The sequence below is a fragment of the Oryctolagus cuniculus genome, chromosome 9 (assembly GCF_051225735.1).
Source record: "Oryctolagus cuniculus isolate XC-2025 breed Fujian yellow rabbit chromosome 9, ASM5122573v1, whole genome shotgun sequence".
NCBI classification, from domain to species: Eukaryota; Metazoa; Chordata; class Mammalia; order Lagomorpha; family Leporidae; genus Oryctolagus; species Oryctolagus cuniculus.
In genome coordinates, this window is record NC_142875.1 from 106543216 (window position 1) to 106567919 (window position 24704).

The 24704-nt window shown below is 53.8% G+C and overlaps 1 protein-coding gene across 9 annotated transcripts in view; it reads right to left on the minus strand.

Moving 5' to 3' along the window:
* TEAD4 (TEA domain transcription factor 4) overlaps positions 1-24704 on the minus strand; it is an 89623-nt gene that overhangs the window by 21884 nt on the left and 43035 nt on the right. For 7 of the 9 annotated variants that reach the window (XM_070049368.2, XM_089303803.1, XM_089303804.1 and 4 more), the window contains exons 5-10: positions 19187-19315; positions 17730-17773; positions 17210-17265; positions 14937-15076; positions 13760-13933; positions 798-938 (exon numbers count right to left, since the gene is read on the minus strand). In XM_070049368.2, the coding sequence (XP_069905469.1) occupies positions 798-938; positions 13760-13933; positions 14937-15076; positions 17210-17265; positions 17730-17773; positions 19187-19315 (684 nt within the window). Of the gene's footprint in view, positions 1-797; positions 939-13759; positions 13934-14936; positions 15077-17209; positions 17266-17729; positions 17774-19186; positions 19316-24313; positions 24319-24704 lie in introns of those variants that run through there. The other 2 variants (XM_089303808.1, XM_089303805.1) reach the window with 2 other exon arrangements.

The window sequence follows — 24704 nt, forward strand, 5'->3', positions numbered from 1 at the left end:
AGCAGTAACTGACAGTCTATACCAGCAAGAAGGCTTCCCTCCACTCAGCGGAGAAGGAGCGGCCAGGATGAAGACCGGCCTGAAACAGGGGCAAGGCGGGTGCGCAGGGTCTCAGGTGGCACGGGGCTGGAGGCCTATGTCAGCAAGGACGACCTGCCCCTAGCTTAGAGCTAGGAGGATTTAATCCCACCTCTCCCCACCCCAGCCCCAAACATAAACCAGGAAGCAAGGGCTGGGATTCAAACCCTGGGCCACCTAAGCTCACACATTTGCTGCTCCTCTGCACTGCCCAAGGTCAGGGGGTGGGGGAGACACGGAACCACTGGCCTGAATCTCCCATCACTTCACTGGAGCAGTGGCTCCAAGGTACCCACAAAGTCATACAGCAGGGAGGTGAACGGTTCCCAGCATCCATGGAGTAAGAAGTGAGCCAAAGACAGATGCCCTGGAGACCCCCTCCACGCCTGACTCTGCCCCCTGGCTAGCAGTGTGACAGTGGGGAAGGCCTCTCCTCTTTTGGGGTGTACAACCCCAGAGCCCCGCCTATGCTGGGGCTCTGCTCCGGCAGGTGATGAGGGGTGCCTGGAAGAATGTGTTTGGAAGACATATCCAGCCCAGTGCGAGGTGGCAGGCAACAAAGAGCCTGTGAGATGCTCCTGAACCCACAGAGGGGGAAGCCACAGCGGGGTCACCTGGGGTAGGGCCGTTCCAAGGAGCACTCCAGCCAAGGTGGCCGCAGGGGCCTGCTGCACCGCCCACCCCGCCCCTCCCCCAAGGCTGGGCAGGCGGTCTCCTACCTCAACCTTCTCCACCACCTGCTTGCCGAAGGAGCAGACCTTGGTGGAGCAGGTGATGATCATGTTCTCAGGACTCTCGTATTGGCTGGAGACTCCGTAGAAGGAGCTGCCTTCATCCTCGATGTTGGTGTTGAGGTCTGCCTGGAAGAAGACATGGGGAAGCCAAGGAAGAGGTCAGACAGGACAGCAGGGGCCCTGGCAAGAGGGACTGGGGTCTGGGAGACCTCCAGGTCATGGTGCAAGTTCGTGGGCTGTGAAGAAGTCAGGAGTGCTTTGAAAGGACTTAGAAAACCAGTAGGGGCCAGCGCTGTGGCATACTGGGTAAAGCAGCTGCCTGCAGTGCCAGCACCCCATATAGGCACTGGTTCTAGTTCCGGCTGCTTCACTTCCAATCCAACTCTCTGCTATGGTCTGGGAAAGCAGTAGAAGATGCCCAAGTCCTTGGGCTCCTGCACCCGCATGGGAGACCGAGAAGAAACTCCTGGCTCCTGGTTTCAGATTGGTGCAGCTCTAGCCATTGCGGCCATCTGGGGAGTGAACCAGTGGATTGAAGACCTCTCTTTCTCTCTCTGCAACTCTGCCTTTCAAATAAATAAATAAATAGATCTTTAAAAAAAAAAAAAAAGCAGTAGGCATTAGAAAGTATCTTCTCTAAATCAACAACAGGAGGCACTGCGCACTTGCTCCCCATGTAGGACCTCTGTCCTTAATGTGTTTGTACTATGAGAATGAACGGTAAAACTAGTCTTCAAACAGTACTTTATACTTTGTGTTAGGTGCAAACTGTTGAAATCTTTACTCACTATAGAGATGCTCTTCTGTATATAAAGTCAATTAAAAACAAATCTAATGAAGAATGGGATGGGAGAGGGAGTAGGAGGTGGGACAGGAATGGGGGTGGGAGGGTGGGTATGAGGGGAAGAACAGCTATATTCCAAAAGCTGTACCTATGAAATTTATATATTTATTAAATAAAAACTTTTCTAAAAATTAAAAAAAAGAGAAAGCATCCTCCCTTCCCCACATGGAGGCCTGGTATAAAACCATATGGATGGGCCGGCACTGCAGCTCACTTGGCTAATCCTCCCCCTGCGGTACCAGCACACTGGGTTCTAGCCCCGGTCGGGGTGCCAGATTCTGTCCCGGTTGCCCCTCTTCCAGGCCAGCTCTCTGCTGTGGCCCGGGAAGGCAGTGGAGGATGGCCCAAGTGCTTCCCTGCACCCACATGGGAGAGCAGAAAAAGGCACCTGGCTCCTGGCTTTGGATCGGCGCAGTGCGTGGCGGCCATTTGGGGGGTGAACCAATGGAAAAAGGAAGACCTTTCTCTCTGTCTCTCTCTCTCTCATTGTTTAACTCTACTTGTCCAAAAAAAAAAAACAAAAAAACAAAAACAAAACAAAACAAAAAAAAAAAACAAAAAACAACACAACCATGTGGAGGCTTGATAGTGTTGCCCAAACCATACAAAAAGGGAACCCTGTTGGGCTGGCGCTCTGGCGTAGCGGGTAAAGCTGCCGCCTGCAGTGCCAGCACCCCATATGGGTGCTGGTTCAAGTCCCAGCTGCTCCACTTCCAATCCAGCTCTCTGCTATGGCCTGGGAAAGCAGTAGAAGATGGCCCAAGTGCTTGGGCCCCTGCACCCGCATGAGAGACCCGGAAGAAGCTCTTGGCTCCTGGCTTCGGATTGGCACAGCTCCAGCCATTGAGGTCATCTGGGGAGTGAACCAGCAGATGGAAGACCTCTCTCTCTCTCTGCCTCTCCTTCACTCTCTGTGTAACTCTGATTTTCAAACAAAATAAATCTTAAAAAAAAAAGAGAGAGAGAGAATCCTGCTGCCTGCTCAGACACCAACCCACCAGTAGGTGGGGTACTCTGTCTCCAGGATTTCATGTTTTATATTCCAAGAGTCTCTTGTTAAACTGGGAGTATTTAAGTCTAGGTCAGTCATTTCTATTTTAGTATGAATGAGTTTCAGAATCACTCTTGGTGGTAAAGAAAAAAGCCAGAACAGGGGACTGGCACTCTCAAGAAGTTAAGGACATGGAGAAGTGGTATTCTCTGGTCAGCCGGTCACAGACCCCACCAATGCTCCGTCAGAAAAGGCTCTGGGCTGCCTCTCACCATTCTCTATGGCAGTACCATAGAGAATGCCACCCTTGACCTCTTAAAAAAAAAAGATTTATTTATTCAAAAGGCAGAGCGAACAAGGAAGTGATAGAGAGCTTCCATCCGCTGGTTGGCTCCCCAAGTGGCCACAGCAGTTAGGACTGGGTCAGACAGAAGCCAGGAGCCAGGGCAGGGGCCCTAGACTCGGGCCATCATCCGCTGCTTGCCCAGCACATTAGCTAGAAGGCCGTTTGGAAGTGGAGCACCTGGGACTCAAGCTAACAGCGGTTAACCCAAGCAGGTGTTTAACCCACTGTGCAACAACGCTGGCACCTTAGCAATTTTTTTTACAGTAATTTATTTGAGAGACACACAGAGAGTCCCCATCCACTGGTTTACTCTCCAAATGCCTGTGAGGGAGGGCTGGGAACTGAATCCAAGTCTCTCAGGTAGGTGGCAGGGACCCAAGTACCTGAGCCATCACCATTGCTTCCCAGGGTCCACACGGGCAAGACATCTAAGTCGGCAGCTGGAGCTGGGAATCAAACCCAGGCGCTCCAATGTGGGATGCGGGCGTGGTAACCACCAGGCTAGCCTGCTCTCACCCTGATCTTTTATTTCTGTCTCAGCCCCCAGATCGATAGCTCCCACTGCAGCTTTCACTCTAACTGCTGACAAGCCACAGACTCCAAGTCCACGGCTCCAACCCCGACGTCTGTCTCAACCCAGCAGAGGGAAGATGAGCCAGCCTGGTGCCCTGGGAACTCGGAGGCAGAGGTTGTATTTCTGAAGCCCAGGCCACATAGGGATCCCCAGAAGTCAGGCCCTACATGGATTCACCCCTTCTGAGCCAGGAAAACCCCCCGGCCTGTTACAAAAAGGCTTCTTCTTAGGGGAAGGAGGCCTCTCCCCAGCACAGACAAGTGCAGCCCACACACGTGGAGGATCTCCAGCCCGACTCTGGTTCTGACACCACACTTGTGCTCAGAGGTACTGCGATCCCAGAACTCCAGGACAGACAGGCACCGGGCAGTTCTAGTACTGGGCACAAGGGGGCGCTCAGCTATTTTCTCTGTAGGAAAGCCTTCCAAGAGCCAGACCTGTGTTTACTACTGCGGATGACTACAGACACGCCGGGTTTGTAACTAAAGCAGGTGGGTTTGTAACTAAAGCAGGTTACGCCACAGAATGGCATATGGCGCGGTGAGCTCTGCTCTGGCTTTGAGGCAGCCGCCAGGAGGAAAGAAGGAAAAGAATGACAGCTGCATTCACACCATTGCTCAGCCTCTGAAATATGCAGCATTGTGTATGAAACACCCTCTGCTCCCCACCTCCTCCGCGCAGGCCGGGGCCCCGACTCTAACCCCACTTGTGACAGGGCACCCCTGGGTCCCAGCTGAGTGTGTCAGAACCAACCGTAGCTGCGACTGGCCCCAGGCCTTACAGATGAAATAGGAGGACCCTTCAGAAAGTCCATGGGGGCTGGGCATTCGGCCTGGTGGCCAAGATGCTGTTTAGGATGCTCATGTCTGGGTCCGACTCCCACATCCTGAGGCCAGCTTCCTGCTAACTCTGGGAGGCAGAGCTGATGGCTCAGCTACTTGGGGCCCAGCCATCGTGTGGGAGACCTGGACTGCGTCCCCAGCGCCACGCTTTGGCCTGGCTCAGCCCTCGTTGTTGCTGGGTAGAACCCACAGATGGGAATTCTCTAATGAATTTTAAAATTTCTCTAAAGAAATTTTTAAAAAGATTTATTTATTTAAAAGGCGGAGTGTGACAGGGAGAGATCTTCCATCTGCTTGATCACTCTCCAAATGGCCGCCACTGCTAGGGCTGGGCCAGGCTGCAGCCAGGAGCCTGGAACGCTGTCATGGTCTCAGGTGGGTGGCAGGAGCCCAAGCACTGGGCCCATCTTTCACTGCCTTTCCAGACGTATGAGCGGGGAGCTGGATGGGAGGCAGAGCAGCCGGGTCTTGAACTGGCGCTCCGATACAGGAAGCTGGTGTCACAACCATGGCAGCTGTGGCACCGAGTCACAACACCATCCCTTAATAAATTTTTTAAAAATTTTAAGTTTCTGGAGGGGCCAGCGTTGTGGTATAATGGGTTGAGGCAGTACCTGCAACATCTACATCCCATATGGGCACTGATTTGAGTTCTAACTGCTTCACTTCCAATCCAGCTCCCTGCTAATGACCTGGGAAAAGCAGCAGAAGATGTCCCAAGTGCGTGGGCCCCTGCACCCACGTGAGAGACAGAGAAGAAGCTCCTGGCTCCTGGCTTCGGATCGGCGCAACTCCGCCGTTGTGGCCATCTGGGGAGTGAACCAGCAGATGGAAGTCCTCTCTCTCTGTCTCTACCTCTCCCTGTAACTCTGTCTTTTAAATAAATAAAATAAATCTTAAAAAAAAAAAAAAAAAGACAAATACTACTGAAAAAAAAAACAGAATAAAAACAAGAACTAAGCTCTCGGCAGCGCCACATACTGGGGCCACGTAGCATTTAATAAATGCTACATGAGGCTATTCAACCTCTTGCCTCTGGGTGGCGCCAGGTGAGCGGAGCAAGCACCCCTGGTCAAAACCGAGGAACCTACTCACCCAGGGAGTCTTCACATCCCAGCCCCGCCCCCAGCTCCAATAACACTCAGGGACTTCATCATCACCTCTCCCAGTCACTGGGCCCTCCCAGCCACTCAGTCACTGTTTATCCAGCCCCAGCCCAGCCCTGCTAGGGGCAGTGGGGGCCCAAAGAGGTTGAGGCTGACACTGTTTCTGCTCTCAAGGAATTTATAAATGGGAGGGCAAGTACCAAGGAGCTGGTGGCCCAGCGGGGAAGCAGGGGAGGGGCAGGCAGGAAGGGGGGGATGAGAGAGGGAGAGGGAGGAGGGACAGAGGGTCAAAGCCGGCACCAGAACCTACCTCAGGCAGTGCTGCATCTACCTAGGAGTGGCTGGCCTGACACCCACCCAAAGCACCTCATGTCCCCGGGGCTGGATCCTACTTGCAACCCCATCACGGCTCTGGTGCCACCCTTCAGGCCTCTCCTGTCCACCCTGTATCCCCTGCCCCCTCCAAGCACCTCCTCCAAACAGGCTTAGCTCTGACTTTCCCAGCCCAGGGAAAGAGGAAGCCCCTGCCCCCCACTGCCTGCCCTCTGAATGCCCCTTGCTCCCCCCCTCCACCCTATTCATAGCTGTGCATGCGGGTGGGCAGCTCACAGGCTGTGCCTAGAACAGGTGTGGGGGATCTGGTGACTGACAGCTGAGACCGGCTGTGGGGACCCGGAGGGGCTCAGATTCATTGTCATGTGCTGGTGTGTGCCTGGGAGAAATGTCAGGACCCAAAAGGGAACAGCAGGCCGGGATGGGAGGAGGGCCTGGGCACGACCCCGCCCGGCGGCTCAGCTCAGCCTCTGCTCGGCGTTGTCAGCACCCAGACTGGGGCTAGTGTCCGAGGGTCCCCTTCCCACGGGGACAGAGGCGGCCTCTGCCTCGCAGGCCCTGAGAAACTTGTCCAGGCAGGGCCCTTCCTGCATGCATGCAGTCACCGTTCCCAGCGGAAAGCTTGTCCGGCAGCCCTGAGTCAACCCCCCCAGCAAGAAGAGTAGGAGGGAGGCACGGAGGGTGGGCCGGTGACAACGACGTCACCATCGTCCTCCTCCTCCTCTCTCCTCTGCCCTCGGATCAGCCCTCCAGCGCCTGGGGGGGGCTGGGGCTGAGAAAACAGCCAGGCAGGAAAAGCACCATTTCCTGGCCCAAACAGCTTTCCTTCCTAGTTGTGTGTGGCCAAGTTCACACCAGCTAATGGCAGGGAAAGGAGGGACAGGGCCGGGGGCAGATGCCTGCCGAGCCACCCAGTCTCAAGGCTGGCACAGGTGCATATTTGATCCCGTCACATCTGTCCCCCTCAGGAGCCTCTGCTTTTCCTCCCGATGCAGGAGGATGGACGGGATGGCTGCCAACACGTCCTGGTCTCTGATCTTCACCTGTCCTCAGCCTGCCTGAACTACCGGCTCTCAGGGCTCACGAGAGGAGGGCGGAGCTGCCCCTGCACTGCCAGACCAAAGCCACGGCCCCTTGCACGCCCGCAAGACCAAGCTGCTGACATTTCAGACAGAAACAGAGACGCGGAGCAGATGTACGTGCTCAAGACCAGCTCTCAGGGGGCAGAACCGAGACTGGAGTTTGCACGTCCCGGCTGCGACAGCGCAGGCTGACTGCTGCCCGCCTCGCCCTGCCTTGCCGCACTTGCTGACGGCCGGCCATACTCCCCTGTAGACGGTTCTTGCTCCAGGATCCCGAGATCTGCTGTGGATTCTGACCTCAGGATGCAAGCTCCAGGGAGGGCCAGGTGGGCTGTGTGCACAGGTACACGGCTGAACACAAAGTCCATTCGTGGAAGCTGCCCGCTCCGTCTGCCCCCACACGCCTTTTCCTTCTCTTCCCCCTTTCCTTCTCTCTTCCAGGCTCCCCTAAGCATCAGAGGGGAGAGGACAGGTGGAGAAGAACAAGCCCCTTCCTCCTTTCCACCTGCCAACCTCATCCCAAGGTTGGACAATGCCCCCATTTTCTAGAAGGAAACGCTGGGGTCCAGAAAATGCAAGAAGCCCAGCTGTGCCGCCTGACTCATCTGAGCCACTCCCTGCTGTTCACACACGACAGGAGCCCACGCAGAGCTTCCTCCAACAGGAGCCTGCAGGGCAGCACCCAGGCACTCTGCGAGGAGGAGCGGTTCTGAGCACACGCTCTGGGCCCAGGTGCTGGCTCTGGTACTGCTCCCCTTCAGCAATGCTGTTGAATCTGCCTGTGCCTTGGCTTCCCCTCTGCAGATGCCCTGATCCAGCTCCCAGCAGGCACCTGTATTACAGGGAAGACCGCAGGAAAGAGGCTCACGCAAGCCAGGCCCTTGCTTACTCCACGCCTCGGAGGGCCGGAGGGTAGGCTGGTTCTTATTTGGAAGGTGTCTAAGAGAATACAGAATATTCCTAACAACCAAAATAAGGCAGGAGTACTGAGAAGAGCCCCAGAGAGGTCAGCTCCCCCTGCAGGGTGGCCTTACACAAACACTGCCTGCCACTGCCAACTGGTCCTCCTTCTGAGCAAGGTGGCTGGGCCAGAGCTAGGAAGAGCTGCCAATCAGCTCTCCCAGGTGCTTCTGCTGAGTGCAGGTAGAGGCTTGGCAGGTGGGGGAGGGAGACTCCAAAGAGGCACAGCCTTCTCCAAAGGAGAGCTCCGGAGCCTCCGTAGATGCAGAACAGGAACGGGGAGCTGCCGCTGCCGCTGCCGCTGCCACTGTCTGTCCCCAGCAGAATCTTGGTTCCAGCCCCCATGTCCAGGGCGGGTAGGGAGAGGGGAGAAGAAAAGCGGAAGTCAGACAGCTTAAGTGCTTCCTGGAAAAACGCAGGCCAGCATCCTGTCTTATCCATCGCATCCTGACGCCAAGCGCCTGGCTGGGGTCCGAAGGAAGCTGCCCTCTCTGCTGGCCTGGATTCCAGTACAGGGGGCTTCTCTTGTGTCCAGGCTGGAAGCCCGACGCACCCAGCTCAGCACAACGCTGGCCAAGCTGGCCCTGCCCGAAATCCTCCAGTGACTTCTCATCACCTAAAGGGAAGGTCTGACAAATGTGGCATAAAGGCGCTAGCTACTCCACAGCAGACACTACCAGAAAAATCTAGATCCTTCCATAAACCCAGTATGCCCAACAATGAATTCCAATCCATTGGAGGGGACTCAAGTTAAGCATGTTTTTCCTGGACTTTGGGTTAAAGATGAGGGGTGGTGTCTCTACCTTTCAGACAAGTAAATACATAGATATACAAATCTACTTTAAAAAATGGAGGACATGGCCAGACTCCTAACCCCTTTCCCAATCCCACTCCCAGAATGCTTGTGGCCAAGTATATTCCTGTCAGGGAATTTAAAGGAGTACTCTTCAGAAACTCTGGACCTCCGTGAAAAAACAAAGGGCTAGGAAACATACTGACAGCAGGTGCTTTCCCCAGTAGCACAGCGGGGTCCACATCCCACTGCTGCTGGACAGAGCCCGACGACATGAGAAGTCCCAGCTGGCACCAGGAGCGCTCAGCCAACACCACACAAGGACAATGGCACAAAGAACAGGAGACAAGTATTCACCAAGATGAGGGGCTGGTGCTGTGGTAAAGTGGGGTACACTACCGCCTGTGATGCCAGCATCCCATATGAGCGCAGTTTTCAGTCCCACTTAGGAAAGCAGCAGAAGATAGTCCACGTACTCGGACTCCTGCTGCCCGTGTGGGAGACCTGGATGGAGTTCCAGGCTCCTGGCTTCCACTTGCCCAGCCCTGACTGTAGCAGTGACTGAGGAGCGAGCCAGTGGATGGAAGATCTCTCTCTTTCCTTCTCCCTCTTTCTGTAACTCTGCCTTCCAAATGAAAACTCTCCAACTTAGAAGAGACCAAAACACAAGAAAATGATTAAAAGGAAACGGGCCAGTGTTATGACGCAGTGGGTTAAGCCCCCACTGGAGATGCCAGCATCCAATATTGAAATGCCAGTTGAATTACTCTGTTTCCAATCCAGCTTCCTGCTAATACATTGGGAAGGTGGTAGGTGATGGCCTAAGTGCTTAGGACCCTGCTACCCAAGTGAGAGACCCAGATGGAATTCCTGGCTCCTGGCTTTGGCCTGGCCCAGACCTGGTTATTGTGTCTATTTGTGGAGTGAACCAGCAGATCAAAGATCTTTCTCTCTCTCTCTCTCTCTCTCTCTGCCTCTGCCTTTCTGTAACTCTGGCTTTCAAATAAATAAATATATCTTTTAAAAAATCAAATACAAACAAATAGAAAAAAAGTCCTTCTCAAAATTAAATTTTCAACAGAAGGTAAGCCAGAGATGCTGCCATACTCCATTAATCTAACCACTTATTTATTTAATTATTCATCTGAAAGGCACAGCAACATAGAGAGAGAGATAAAGAGAAGTCTTCCATCTACTGGTTCAACTCCCCAGATGGCTATAATAACCAATTCTGGGCCTGATTGACGCCATGAGCCAGAACTCCAGTTGGGTCTGCCATCTGGATGGCTGGGACCCAAATAGCAAAGTCATCATCTGCTGCCTCCCAGGGTGCACATTAGTAGGAAGCTGCATCAGAAGCAGGCTCGAATCCAGGCACTCTGATACGGGATATGAGCATCCCATGCGGTGGCTTCATCTACTGCAACACAACACCCACCCCCATTAATCTAATCTTAGTTAACTACGAGAAGCACCATTTTACTGCTAAGAAAGAAAAAACATGCCATTAACTGGACTGATGTGCTTACAGTAGAAAGACTCATCCAGTTTCTTCTACAGTATTAGAACCCTGACTTTATTCAGTGACAACATCATTTCCCAGGCTCCTTTGCTAGATGCAACCATACAACAGGTCAAGTGTTCTGTGGGTCCTTCCACAGCCCCATGGAGGGGAGTTAAGTTGGTTCTTTTTTTTTGGTTTTTATTAGATGTTTGTAATATGGACGTGGTGGCTACCATGCCAGCAGTCCCAGCCTCGGGGACAGAAACCATACACTGAAGATGGCAGATGGAGTCAGGTCCCTGGTGATTTCGTGGAGACACTGGCCCAGCCCATTCTACCTCCAGACCTCCTTCACACTGACTGACAACTTGAGTTTTATGTAACACGTGCTCACATATCTTAGCTAATTCAGAAGGGTTAGAAGATACAGTTAAGGAAATCTCTAGGACAATAGGTCATGCAAATGAACTGGAAAATAAAGGCAGGTGGCAGGAACCTAAGCATTTGGGCCATGATCTGCTGCCTCCCAGGCACATTAACAGGAAGTTGGATGGGAAGTAGAGTAGTCAAGACTCCAATTTGAGATGCAGAGGTCTGGCAGCTCAACCTGCTGTGCCCCAGTGACTGCCCAATCACGGTGATTCCTTTTTTTTTCAATTTATCTGACAGGCAGGCAGGCAGAGAGAGAGAGAAACTGCTCTAGTTCCCTGGGTCACTACCCAAATGGCACCTGATGGGGTGTCAAAAGCTGGGAGCCAGGAAGTCAGCCCAGTTTTCCCACGTGGGAGGCAGGAATCCAGCTACCTGAGCCATCATCTGCTGCCTCCCAGGGTCTGCATTAGCAGGAAGCTAGAGTCAGTGGTGCAGTCAAGAATGAAACGTGGGGTAGAGGCACCTTAACCAACTCAACTGCTAAGCCAAACCCTGGCCTCTACATGGTGACACTGATGGAGAAAATTTGTACATTTTAAAGAATAGGTGTGTTTTCTCTAGAAGTTTAAGAATAGCTTTTTATTTAAACACTAGCAAGGTAAAATAGCTTTTATTTGCAGGAAAAAAAAAAGTTGTACAAGTAACAACATGGAGTCATTAACCAACTTCCTGGGTTTTTGGTGATCAAACTACATTAGCAGGGCTGGTGCTGTGGCATAGCAGGCTAAGCCTCCACCTGCGGTGCCAGCAACCCAGATGGGCTCCAGTTCATGTCCAGGTTGCTCCTTTTCCAATCCAGCTCTCTGCTTACAGCCTGGGAAAGCAGTGGGGAATGGCTCAAGTGCTTGGGCTCCTGTACCCATGTGGGAAACCCAGAAGAAACTCTGGATTCCTGGCTTCGGGTCAGCCCAGCTCCAGCCGTTGTGGCCATTTGGGGAGTCAACTAGCACTCTCTGTCTGTGACTCCATCTCTCAAATTAATAAATAAAATCTTTTAAAAAACCACAAACCTACATTGACAAAAAAGGCAAACAGGGGTGGGTGTCCGGAGCAGCAGTTAGGACACCATACGGGACACCAGTATCCTACACTGGAGTGTTTTGAGTTCAAGTCCTGGCTCCACTCCCAAATCTAGCTTCTTCCCAGTGCATACCCTGGGAAGCAGCAAATGATGGCTCAAGCTGTAGGATCCCTGCCACTGATATGGAAGTTCTGCCTTGAGTTCCCAGCTTCTGGCTTTAGCTTGGCCCACCGCCAGCTGTTAAGGACATTTGGTAAGTAAATCAGGGATTAGGAGACCTCTCTATCTCTCTGCTTTTCAAATAAATCAATGTATAATTTTAAAATTTAAATGTTATATTGCTTTTACTAAACTATATACAACTTATTGGCTAGGATTATACTGATGAGAAGATAAGTGGTGTAACACAGCTTACTTTTTTCTACCATAATGAAATAAAAATCTTATATCCCAGTCATGACACCAAGATACAACCAAATAAGCATATTATTTAGAACTAAGCTAACACTGCCTCTGGGGCTTGGGGCTTGGGACTTGGGCACGAGGAGGAACAGCATAAGAATCTGATACTTCCCCTTATGAGCCCCTTGGTATTCATTAACAATATAGTTATGAGCTTGCATTGATTTAAACGGAAGCTTAAGTAAAAGGAAATATTCCCTACTTTGCATCCCAGCTTAGATTAAAACCCAGGCTGTAACTCACCTTTGCAGCTTTGTTTTCTCCGGTTCCCTCTCATACACCTTTTCCTACAAGGTTCCCACCCTCCGGAGCCCACTCCCCTCCGCCTTCACCATCACACACGTTCCCGCAGGCTATGTAACAGCCTGCCTGACCTCAACACCCATGAGCATCTCAACCCTGCTCAGACAACAAGCTGTCTTGCAGAGTGCAAAAACCAAGCACCTTCAAGACAGGGCACCTGGGTCTCAGCCCCAATAGTGGTCTCTTCCATGACAGTGACCCCGGGTTTAGCTGCACAAGGGCCGGGCTGGGCTTCCTGGGCAGGGGCCGGCAAGCCGCCTGGAATTAGGTGTCGACTTGTGTGTCAGGGTATTTCTAGAAAAGCCAAGCCTTCAGATTATCAAGGTGGCCTGGGAACAAACAAGGCTAAGAATCTCCTAGCAAGGCGTATTAGAAGGAGTCATTGGCTCCCCTGGGTGTCAACAGAACCAAAAAAGGGAGCAGGAAGAGGAATGTGGGCGGGGCCCCAGCCTGGCTGGAAAGCACTTAGGATATTCAAAGCCTCAATCACACAGCCTGAAGGATTTCCTGCCTTCCTTGCTGCTGGCCTGGTTTGCACTGGTCTGACCCTGTCCCGGGCAGTTACTATGTCTCGTGGTCTCAGAGGAGAGTTTATTTTTATTTGATTTTATTTACTTATTTATTTCAGAGGCAGAGACAAAAAAAAGAGAGAGCCCATACTGACTGCTTCATTCCCCGATTGCCCACAACACCTGGGGTTCAGCTAAGACGGAAGCTGGTGGCCTGGAAACTCAAACCAGACCTCTCAGGAGGGTAGCAGGGATCCAATTACATCAGCCCTCACTGGCCTTCCGGGTCTGCATTAGCAGGAAGCTGGAGCCAGGTGTCCAGCCCTGATGTAAAACTGCAGTGTCTTAATTGAGTTTGCCATGGTGGGGCTCTAACCACATAGCAGCTGTCCAGGGTTCAGATGCAGAGAGCGGCAGAGACCAGGACTACAGGCTAAGCAGGTTGAGAAGCGGGTTGGTGTTTCTTTGGGGATGCCTGGCCCTGCAGTAGTGTTAGCCAGGCAACCTGTCCTAACCTCATACTTCCCTTGTCCAGGTTCTGTCCGGCCCAACATGCCTTGGAGATGAGCTTTTCAGGACCAGCTGCGTAGCTGCAGGCCTTGGAACAGGGCTGCTAGGGGCAGCTGCCACAAGTTGTTCTTCACCTATCTGCTTGGTATCTCCTCCTTAAGGCTCCACTCCTGCCTATGCTTGACAACATCACTCCCTGGCAGAAAAGGGCCACCTCCCAGGAGCCCAGCGGTTCCCACCACCGAGGGCCATCGTGTGCTTGCTCCTCCCCTGCTCCTGTCCTGCCTGCCCTCCCAGCCATGGTGTAGGAAGGAAGACGCTATCCAGGGGCTTACCCAGAACTTCACAAGGAAGAAGGCATTGGAGGGTCCCCGTTCAAAGAGCTCCTTGAGGCCTCCCTTCTTTTCTGGGAATTTGTCATAGATCTGGCGTATGTCCACGGCTTCGAGGTAGGGGTCACTGTAGCTCGGGCTTGACTGGCCGATGTGTACGAACAGGTGCTTGTTGTACTGTGGAGAGGAGAGAGGACTGAGGGAGACGAGGGAAGCCGCGGGGCAGACACAGAAGGACTGTTGGCTCTGGTGCTCACCCGCCACATGGCTGCAGCAAGTTCCTCTGCTTCCCAGGCCTCGGTTTCCCCACTGATGAAACACAGACAGTAAAGGTCTTGGTTTTGTTTTGCTGAGTCAGAGCCTGTTTGGTTAATGGGCTCCTCAGCTGAAATACACGTTTGAGGATGGCCATTTAGCGTGGGCATTAAGCTACCACTTGGCACACCCATGTGCCATACTGGACTGCCTGGGCTCAGGGCCCAGCTCTGCTTCTAATCCAGCTTCCTGCTGAAGCACACCCTAGCAGACAGCAAGAGATTATGTTCCTGTAACCCATGTGGGGAGACCTGGATCAAGTTCCTGGCTCTTAGCTTCAGTTTGGCCCAGCCTTGGCTGTTGGGGCATTTGGGAAGTGAATCAGCAGGTGGAAGATCTCTCTCTCTCTCTCTCTCTCTCTCCCTTTCAAAAAATAAACCAACAACAGTTTTAAAAAAAATTTTTTTAAAGGCCCAAGTGCATTGGTCTCTGCCCACCAGCCTCTTCCTGGTGCTACTCTGACCTTGGCAGGTGATGCTGGTCACCCAGGTCAGAAGACACTGAGGGGACACGCTGGGGGACAGGGCTGCTCCCTGCTGCTGGCACAGAGGATGCAGACCAGACACAGGAGGCTCCTTGGCTTTCTATCTGCCCCTCGAGAGTAGAGAAAGGATGGGCCAGGCTGCAGGGGCTGGGACGGTGCCCCTGCGCTGAGAGCAGGCTGGGCTGGGAGGGAGGGAGGGGCACATGAGCAGAGCAGAGGGAGAGCAAAGTAGAGGAAGGAAGGGTCCATAGGTTTGGGACAGAGCAGGGAACCAAAGCCCCGAAGTGGACTGGGGCAGAAGAACAGACAAGAGAGAGAGAGCTGAGTAGGAGGTGCAGGAGCAGGGGCCTCCAGGGATGAGGAGAGGGAGTGGGGACCTACCGTGTCCGGGTCTTGCTGCTGCTCCAGGAAGGCTGAGAATTCCAACATCCACAGCTTGGAGCTGGCCACACTGCGGCCCTGCCATGGGGGTGCTGGAGGCGCTGAGGGCGACGGGGTGGGTCCTGCAGGAGACTCGAACCCTGCATACAGAGGGAGGGGCACATGGAACCTGTCTCCAGGCACCCTCCCTGCTGTCCCGCTCTGTGCTGACCCAGGTCTCCCCTGTCCCCGGGAGGACTGCTGGCTGGGGGACTTCCTGTCCTGGGCAGGGTGGTAGAAGGGATGCCAGGCAGGGAGGGGCTGGGCTGATGCAACTCAGGCCTCTGCACAGAATCACACTCCAGGGAGACTGGATCTGGGCATGGGGACAGCAACTTGGTCAGGTCCTGCCCTTCTGAGCTGCTTGTGGTCCAATCAGGGAAAGAACCAGAAGAGCCAGCTATGGCAATAAGGCATCAACCCCAGGACAGTAGCAGGTGTCCTGTATGGTTCACAGCCGTGTCTCCAGCACCAAAACAGACTCTGGCACAGAACAGCCTTTCACACAGGGTTGCGATCAGATCAATGGATGGGTGATGAGTGTGATACAGATCGGTAAGGTATGCACTCAGCACCAAAGGAGCTCCCAGTCCACCAGGAGGGCAGGCACAGGTGCCCAGGACAGGCTCTCTGAAGAGCTTGTAAGAAGCTGTGACAGGTGGGAAGCATTAGATGAAGACTGGGAAAGGGCACTGCAAGCAGAGGAAAGAGCAGAGGCAAGCTTGTGGGGCTGGGGAACAGCTGGAAACCCAGTACCTCGTAGGCCTGGAGAGAAGAGCAGATTTGGGCCAATGGCAGGAAACAAGGCTGAAGAGACAGCCATGGGTGGTGGCCAGCAGGGCAGACTTTACCCTGAGACTCTGGGAAGGTCAAGGTCTAAGCAGGGCAGAGAAAGGATCAGCTCTGCACCCAGGTTTAGGCAGCTCAGGAGCAAGGTCCTTGTGGGTTTCCAAAAGTGAAGCAGTGCCGAGGAGTGGTAAGGAGAGGACGAGGGAAAGACGTGAAGGGAAGTGACAGAGGCCTGTGAGGGATCCCAGTTTCCCCCAGGAGTCAGGTGAACAGCAGTGCCCTGTGCAGAGGTAGAGAGCTCAAGAGCTTGTAGGGGAGACGGAGAAGGGCTGGGTGGACAGCCTTGAGTCACAGCAGCTGGTGCTTAGTGCATCTGCCGAGTCACTCAGCCATACATTGGTTCAGCCACTGCTTACCAAGGAATCGCTGTGTATCATGCGTGACAGGTGAGGCACAGAGACACAGAGACAAGTAATCACATCATGAGCAGAAAGTGTGTGCACAGGGTGCAGGTGGACAGGTGGACAGGTGGCAGGCAGCCAACAGGAACTGCAGCCCAGAGGCAGGGCAGCGAGTGGCATACAGATTGGAGGGAGAGAGAGAAAGCTGGTGCAACTGCACAAGTCCTACTGCAGAGTTTAGATTGAACCCTGAAGGTACCACAAAAGCATCCTCAGTCGGAAGTGACAAGGTGAGATGGACACTTTGGAGAATCACATGACGATGAGAGAATCAGAGAGCCAGGAAGAGGCTGCTGCCACCACCCAGGCAAGAATCAGGAGGGCCTGGTGCAGGAGTGCACAGGAAGAGGTCAAGAGGGATGAGGCAGTGGGGTGGACAGGACCTGACTTAGTGACTTGCTTCCACGAAAGGAAGCGGCAGCCAGGGACCTAAGTGGGTAGAAGGGCTGTGGGGCCCAGGGATGGAATGTCAGCAAATCCAAGAAAGGGTCAGGTCACCTGAGCAACGGGATGAGGGGCCCTGCAGCTGGCCAGCTGGTCCACTCTGCAGAGCTCACTCAGCTCATTGGCCTCAGTCATGCTCCAGCCCCCTCCTCCCACTCCTCCCTGCCAAGGGTTTCCTCAGTTAGGAAGGGGCCCCAGGTCAGGAAGCTGGGCACTCTGGGGCCACCCATTTCAGGAGAGTGACAGTATCGCTATGAGGGAGGCCACCCCAGGAGCTGAGGTACATAGGCAGACTATAGGTCAGCAGTCAAGGGGGACCACTGCCCCAGGACACAGGCACAGCCCACCCCTGAGCACCACCAGGGAAGACAGCACTCTGGGGAAGTGTGCATGCTAGGGGCAAAGAATGGGGTGTCCTAGAGACTGAGAGATCTGGCCTGAGCACACGACAAGGCGACATCTAAGAGGGACACGCAGGTGTCCAGTCTGGAACCCAGGGACAGGAGCCACAGCGGTGCAATTCACGCATTGCCAACCCACCTGGCAGAGGCAGCGGAGGCTGGACAGAGTAGGGCTGTTGAGAGAAAGGTTTCACACTGCAAGAAAGAGGAGGAAGTGTCAGTCTTGGCCAGCCCTCCACCCAGAGTCTCGGGCAGGCCCTGGTGGTCCGGTCGTCAGTGGCCTTGCTGGGCTTTGGCCTCCCACGCCCTCCCGGTCAATGTCCTGATCCACAGAAGCAGTGCATCTGTTGGGAAAGCCACCCCTCCTGCCTTCCCTCCCTCCGGGGCCAGCCACAGGCCTGATTCCTGACCTCCTTCCCTGCCTGCACCCTGGACAGCCTGAGGTTTTAGCAAACGCCACCCTGGGGTGTGGGCTTCGCAGCTCAGCCACATGGTGCCCGAAAGCAGGAGGGCCGGTGTCTGGGCTCTTTGCTCTCTGGAAAGGCTGACCCCAGATGGTGGCCCCACCCCACCCAGGGGGCCCAAGCTCCAGTTCACAAGTTTCTGGGTTCAAGTTCAGTTCAGGGAGCAACTGCTAGCAGACAGCAGGCAATACTCACTCATGGGACGTTCCGGCTTGGCCTGGCAAAGCTCCCTGCCAAAACTGGAGGATAAAAAGCGCAGAGTCAGCACAGGCCTGTACGCACACGGGAGCCACGGCAGAGACACAGAGCAGGGACCTGGGCTGGGAGCGAGGCTGTGTATCTGAACCAGCAGGGGGTTAGGGAGGGAAGTAGATGCTCTTGGTCTAGCTGGTTAATGCTAACAGGCTCAAGCAGACACCCCAAACATGTTTTGGGGGACTCCAGGCTCTGGAAGGCTCCCTGGGAAGAACAGCAGGGTTGGGGACCCAGGGACAGGTGCATGCTGTGTCACTAGGTTTACAGCACACAGCAGCACTCAAGGCTGTGTCAACTCTCAGTATCAAGGCTCCCAAACTCACTCATCCGCAGAACCACCGTGCACTCATCTATTTAAAGTGCTGGTGGACTGGTGCTCTCTGCGGTGCACTTGCAGCAGTGTGGGAACAGAGGCCCAAGGAGCACAGGATCTGTTCCCCACAGACCTGGACCAGTGCCGCTGGCACGGCTCATTTGAAGACCCACTTAGCCCCTGTGGCCAAGGCAGCCCTGTGAGGATATAGCCCTGGGAAGGAGGCACGATTCTGGGCTACTCAAAGCATGGCATCGGGTGCCTGCTTCCCATATCAAAGTGCCTGGGCCCCAGCTCTCTACTTCCCTCCCGCTTCCTGCTAATGCACACACTGGAAGGCAGCAGGCAACGGCTCAAGTACTTAGATCCCTGCCACCATGCGGGAGATCTGGATTGAGTTTCAAGGCTCCTGGCTTCAGCCTGGTTCAGCCCTGGCTGTTGTGAGCATCTGGGGAATGAACCAGCAGATGGAAAACCTCTCTGGCTTGTCTCTCTCCTCCTGTCTCTGTGCCTTTCAAATAAGATGAAATTTTTTTAAAAAATGCTTTTTTCAGAAAAAGAAAAATAATGCTACTTAAAAAAAAAAAGAAAGTTCAGTTAACATGGTTATGGCAAAGAGGCCAGTCCTTAGACTGAGAAATTTAAAATCTCAGCAAGCCTGTCCCTAGACATCAACTCTCCACCTCGAAGGAGAGCAGGGTGAGTCCCTGAGTGGGGGTGGGGTGGGGACACAGCCATGTGGCAGTGTGCTACTCAGGGATGCACTGGCACTATGCCGACTCTTGACTCCAGCCCCTGGACTTCGACTTTGTCATCTGTAAAAACAGAGCTACTGGTTGGTTGGTCAGCTAATGGAGGTGGCTTCTTAGCCCTGCTACGTCACTGCTAAGACCCTAAGAAGACGGTTCCAAGATTGGTGACTCAGGATGGCCTCTGGGTCCTCGTGCCCTCCTTCCCAGGCTCTCCTGGCCCAAGAGGATTCAATCAAGAGAAATGAGGCGGCCGACACTTCCGGCTCTGCAAAGAGGGAAGAGGGAGAAGAACCGGTCTGGTGTGGCCCCTGGCTCTGAGCAGCCCCACTTACCCCTGAGACTGCTGGGTAGCCCGGGCCCCGGGCGAGGGCCACTTTACTGTGGAAGGCCGTGGCCGAGATGATCTGGGCGGACGACATGGCAGCCATGCTCTGCAGGGCCTTGTCCTTAGCTGCCTGATCCTGGGAAGACATTGGAAGGGAGGACCTCAGCAGGGGTCGCTCATCAGGCCGAGGTGGGGCAGGGCCCAGCCTTAGGGGTCCAGGGCTCAAGTCTGGGAAGTGCCATTCAGTTGCTTTGACACTGAGCAAGTCACTTGGTATCCCTGATCCGTTTCCTCATCTGTCAAAGAGGTCCAGTACTTGCCCTGCCTACTTCACCAGACCTTAAAGTAACTCTGAAGATGAGACCGAATCTTTCATGTAGACCACTGGGACCCCCCAGGAACAGGGGTCTTTGCCTGCTCACCCCTGTGCCACAGGTGCCGAGCTCAGCACCCGGCCCATGACAGATGGTGCAGGGAGAGCTGCCGGATGTATCGAGGGTACAAGAGGAACCACCCCTGACCACACGGGTGGCCTGGAGGGAAACGACTGTCTCCTGCAGTCATACCAGCCTCAATCCTGACCTACAGGTGTCCCCTGCAATGTGGGCAGCATGCGACTCGGTTACCTTGCAAGCATCAGAATGGAAACATCTCCTGTCTGCCCTCCTTGGGTGCCCAGCCCTGAACTAACAAGTCCCTGGGAAGGTCATTTGCACTGGGTAACAACAGGCTTTTTGTTTCCTGGAGTGAGCCAGGGGTTCCCACCTTGTGCTGGCCAGCCCCAAAAGTCTTCACAACTCAGGAGACAACATTCTCCATTTCAAAAAGCCTAATGGGAATTACAGCTCTATCCAAAATAAAACCACACAGACTGGAACAGCAAGTACGTATGTACAGCTTTATGGGGACTAAATGGTTTGATTATGTCAACTTAGAAGCTCTGATTAGAAATCCTCTATGATGAGTTTTTTAATGGGGAAAAGAATGAATCATCATTTAATACTTAACAACAGAGGTAAGCATATGGCCCAGTGGTTAAAATGTCACATCCCATATGAGAGTGCCTGGGTTTGATACCTGCCTCTGTTCCCAATGCCTGTCCCTGCTGGTGCAGACCTGGAAGGCAGTGGTGATGGGTCAAGTAGATGGGTCTCTGTCACCCATGTGGGAGACACACATGGAGTTCCTGGCTCCTGGCTTTGGCCCTGGCTCAGATGAGGTTTATTTGGGGAATAAATCAGTAGATGAGTGCATATGTTCTCTTTCTCTATATGTCCCTGACTCTCAAATAATAAAACAGAGGGAGAGGGGTGGGTATTTTCTTTTTTTTCTTTTTTTTTTTTTTTTTTACAGGCAGAGTGGACAGTGAGAGAGAGAGACAGAGAGAAAGGTCTTCCTTTGCCGTTGGTTCACCCTCCAATGGCTGCCGCGGCTGGCGCGCTATGGCCGGCACACTGCGCTGATCCGATGGCAGGAGCCAGGTACTTATCCTGGTCTCCCATGGGGTACAGGGCCCAAGCACTTGGGCCATCCTCCACTGCACTCCTGGGCCACAGCAGAGAGCTGGCCTGGAAGAGGGGCAACCGGGACAGAATCCGGCGCCCTGACCGGGACTAGAACCCGGTGTGCCGGCACGGCAAGGCGGAGGATTAGCCTAGTGAGCTGAGGCGCCGGCCGAGGAGTCGGTATTTTATGCAATAGTTAAAACGTGACTTGGGACACCCACAGAATATATCAGAGTGCCCATGTCCAAGTCCTGGCTCTACTCCTAACTCCAGCTTCCTGCTAATGTGCAGTGTGGGAGGCAGCAGGTGATGGCTCAAGTACTCGAGTCCCTGCCACTCACATGGGAGACCTGCACTGAGCTTCCAGCTCCTGTGCATTAGGGGAGTGACCCAGCATATGGAAGCTCTGTCTCTATGCCTCTCAAATGAAGTAATGAGCAGTATTTTTTAAAAAGAGGGAGAAAAATGTTACAGGGAACTGATTTAAAGAAATGAGTAACAACTGGGTAGACACTGATTTGCCTTGAGTGATACAGAAATTGGGAGGCACTGGCCATGGCAGGAGTGCTGGAGCAGGTGCAAAGGACAACTTCCCTTGGTCCACACACTCAGGAGTCCAGGTGCCCAGCCAGGGATCGATGTGTGCCTGTGGAGCAGAGTGCAACAGGCACTCCCACCCGGCCTCTTGGGTGGCTCGTGTGGCACGAGACAGCCTATGGAAGGGTTTCATGAGCACTGTGACTCCCGTAGGGATGGAGCACCAATTTTAAGATGACTCAGTGCAATGTAGGCATGGAAAGCCAAGACACTGTGGCAAAAAAATGTCCTACATGAAGGATCTCTGTGAATGAGACCCAGTGTAAAGAAGGGGCCATCAAAGAAGGATGCACTTTTCTCTGAAGGGAGGAGAGAACTTCCACTTTGCTTAATGCCTTCTCAAATATTGACAGAGTTTGTGTTCACAAAAGGCTTCCATAGCCTTGGCAGCTCATGGCAAGAGCCTTGGGTGATCACTGAGGTCATAAATAAGAGTGTTAATTGTTAAATCAACAACAGAAGTCACTGTGCACTTACTCCCCATGTAGGACCTCTGTCTTTAATAAGTTGTACTATGAGAATTAACTGCAAAACTTGCTCTCAAACAGTACTTTTTTTTTTTTTTTTTTTTTTTTTTTGACAGGCAGAGTGGACAGTGAGAGAGAGAGAGACAGAGAGAAAGGTCTTCCTTTGCCGTTGGTTCACCCTCCAATGGCTGCCGCAGTTGGCACGCTGCGGCCGGCGCACTGCACTGATCCGATGGCAGGAGCCAGGTACTTCTGGTCTCCCATGGGGTACAGGGCCCAAGTAGTTGGGTCATCCTCCACTGCACTCCCTGGCCACAGCAGAGAGCTGGCCTGGAAGAGGGGCAACCGGGACAGAATCCGGCGCCCCGACCGGGACTAGAACCCAGTGTGCCGGCGCCACAAGGCAGAGGATTAGCCTAGTGAGCCGTGGCACCGGCCCCTCAAACAGTACTTTTTAACATTGTATTTGTGTGTGTGTGTGTGTGCGCATGCACACACTGTTGAAATCTTTACTTAGTATAGAGTTGGTCTTCTGTATATAAAGTTAATTAAAAATGAATCTAAAGAAGAATGGGATGGGAGTGAGAGGACAGTGGGTATGGAGGAGGGGGGAGAATCACTATATTCCCAAAGTTGTACCTATGAAAATTGTATTCATTAAATAAAAGCTTAAAAAAAAAATAGGGGTGACTCAGTGATGAGGGCTAACAGTGATGGCCCTGCCAGCCTGTCCAGGTATGGGGTTGGAAACTTAACCCCAGCCCTGTGTTGACGGTACTTGGAGGGGGCCTGTGCGGGGGTGGTTAGGGTCAGACAAGGAGGTCACGATGGGACCCCACAGACGAAGAGCTCATGTTGGGACCCCATGACGGCACAAGCAAGCCTGCTCTGTCTCACCACGTGGTGCCCTCCACTATGTTACGCAGCAAGAAGATGCTACCAGAAGCCAGCGCCGTTCTCCCAGGCTTCCCAGCCCCCAGAACCGCCAGGCTAATAAACCCTTCTTTATAATTCACCCAGTCTCTGGTATTTTGTCATAGTGACAGGCAACAGACGGAGACGTCCAGACTGGCCAGAGGAGCCTCACACACCAAGAGAGGGGGGAGAGGTGAGGGGATCTGACAGCTCCTGCTCACACAACAGGGTCAGCCCTGTTTAGACAAAGCAGGGAAGTAGATGAGGCATGTCCCCGGCCCCTCCCCACTCTCCCACCACCCCCTGGGCCTGGCTCTGACAGGCAGAGGGAGCTAGCAAGGAGGTGCGCTCCTCCCCAGCGCAAGGACAGCCTGCCGGCCTCTGTGACCAACAACCTCTTCACGAGGCCGGAGAGCTCCATCCGCTCGGTGCCAGCAGCCCTCGGCCCTTCCCGGACTCCCAATCTAAACAAACGACTGTGGCTCAGGAAGCCACGGCCTTGGCGGGTGGGGCCGGAGTCAGGAGGAAGTGGCAGTGACATCAGGGGCAGCGGAGCCAGGGAGTCGCCAAATTCTGGAGCTGGGCCGCTGTGGGGGAGGGGGCCACGGACGGGACCTTACCAAACCCTGCCACTTTACAGATGAGGAAACCGAACGGCGCTCAAGGAGCGCCCAGGGTCAGTCACCAGGGCAGGGCCAGGGCTGGATCCTGGCCGTGGCAGGCGAGGATTTCCACCTGACCTTGCTGAACAGGCCCCAGCTTAGTTATTCTGGGTCCCAGAGCCCTTGCGAGTTGGACACAGTCCTCAGACCAATCAATCTCTCCAGGAAAGCACACATATTCACGACAGTTTGTATTATTTTAAGGCTCCCTGGTGCCTGCTGAACAATCCACTGGGACTGTCCTGGGGCCCCAGGGAAGAACCTGTGGACAAGAACAGGTGCAACTCCCTGGAGAGAATCCAGGCAGTACAGCCAGGCCACCAAGGGAATTAAATGTTCCTTTGGCCACAACACTGGGAAGTCTGTTCTGTCACCTGCTGGGGTCCCAGGGAGACAGAAGCAGACCAGAGAGGGGACATGAGGAGCAAGCTGCGCTCCAGGGGTCCATGTGGCAGCTTGATAGGGAGGGAGCAACAGCTGCGACCCAGCCAGCTGTCCAGGGACAAAGGAGCGAGGTGTGGGCCACAGCTGTGGCGGGGAAGGGGACAGCTGGGCTGAACGGAACTGAGCAGGCACTGGGTGTGGCTTCCCAGGAGGCTTGAAGGTCTGTTCCCACCCACTCATGCTGAGTGTCAGGATCACAGATTACTGGAGTATCTTAGGGTGCGAATGTCATGGGGTACAAGAGGCCCCATGAAAGGAGGGAGTCTTAGGTCTGCTTCTTGCCAAGCCAGCTTTGACTAAACTGCTGCCCCCAGAGCAAACTGTGGATTCTATTTGGGAAAGAAAGCCAAAGGAGCCTCCATTGCTTTAAAAAGAAAGTCTGGGGGCTGGTGCAGTGGCATAACGGGTGAAGCCGCCACCTGCAGTGCTGGCTTCCCATATGGGCACCAGTTCTAGCCTGGCTGCTCCACTTCCAATCCCGCTCTCTGCTATGGCCTGGGAAAGCAACAGGAAATGGTCTAAGTCCTTGGGCTCCTGAACTCACGTAGGAAACCCGGAGGAAGCTCCCGGCTCCTGGCTTCAGATCAGCACAGCTCCAGTGGTTGTAGCCATCTAGGGAGTGAATCAGCAGATGGAAGACCCCCCCCCGAACCCTGTAACTCTGCCTTTCAAATAAATGAATAAATCTTAAAAAAAAAAAAAAAAAAAAAGCCTGCCAGCTACTGGTCTGGTCAGGTCTAAGGCTAGGGGCTGTGCGGGCTCTCTTGTTAACAGCCCAAGATGGGCGGAGAGCTCACCCTCTCCTAGTATTCATAACAAGGGCTCCTGGCTCCAGGTCCTCAAGGCCTGACTGTTGGTGGGAGCAGGGCTGTACTGCCAGGGATCCTGTGCACAGAGAGACCCCACGACCCGGGGAGAAGGAACTGCCAATCCCA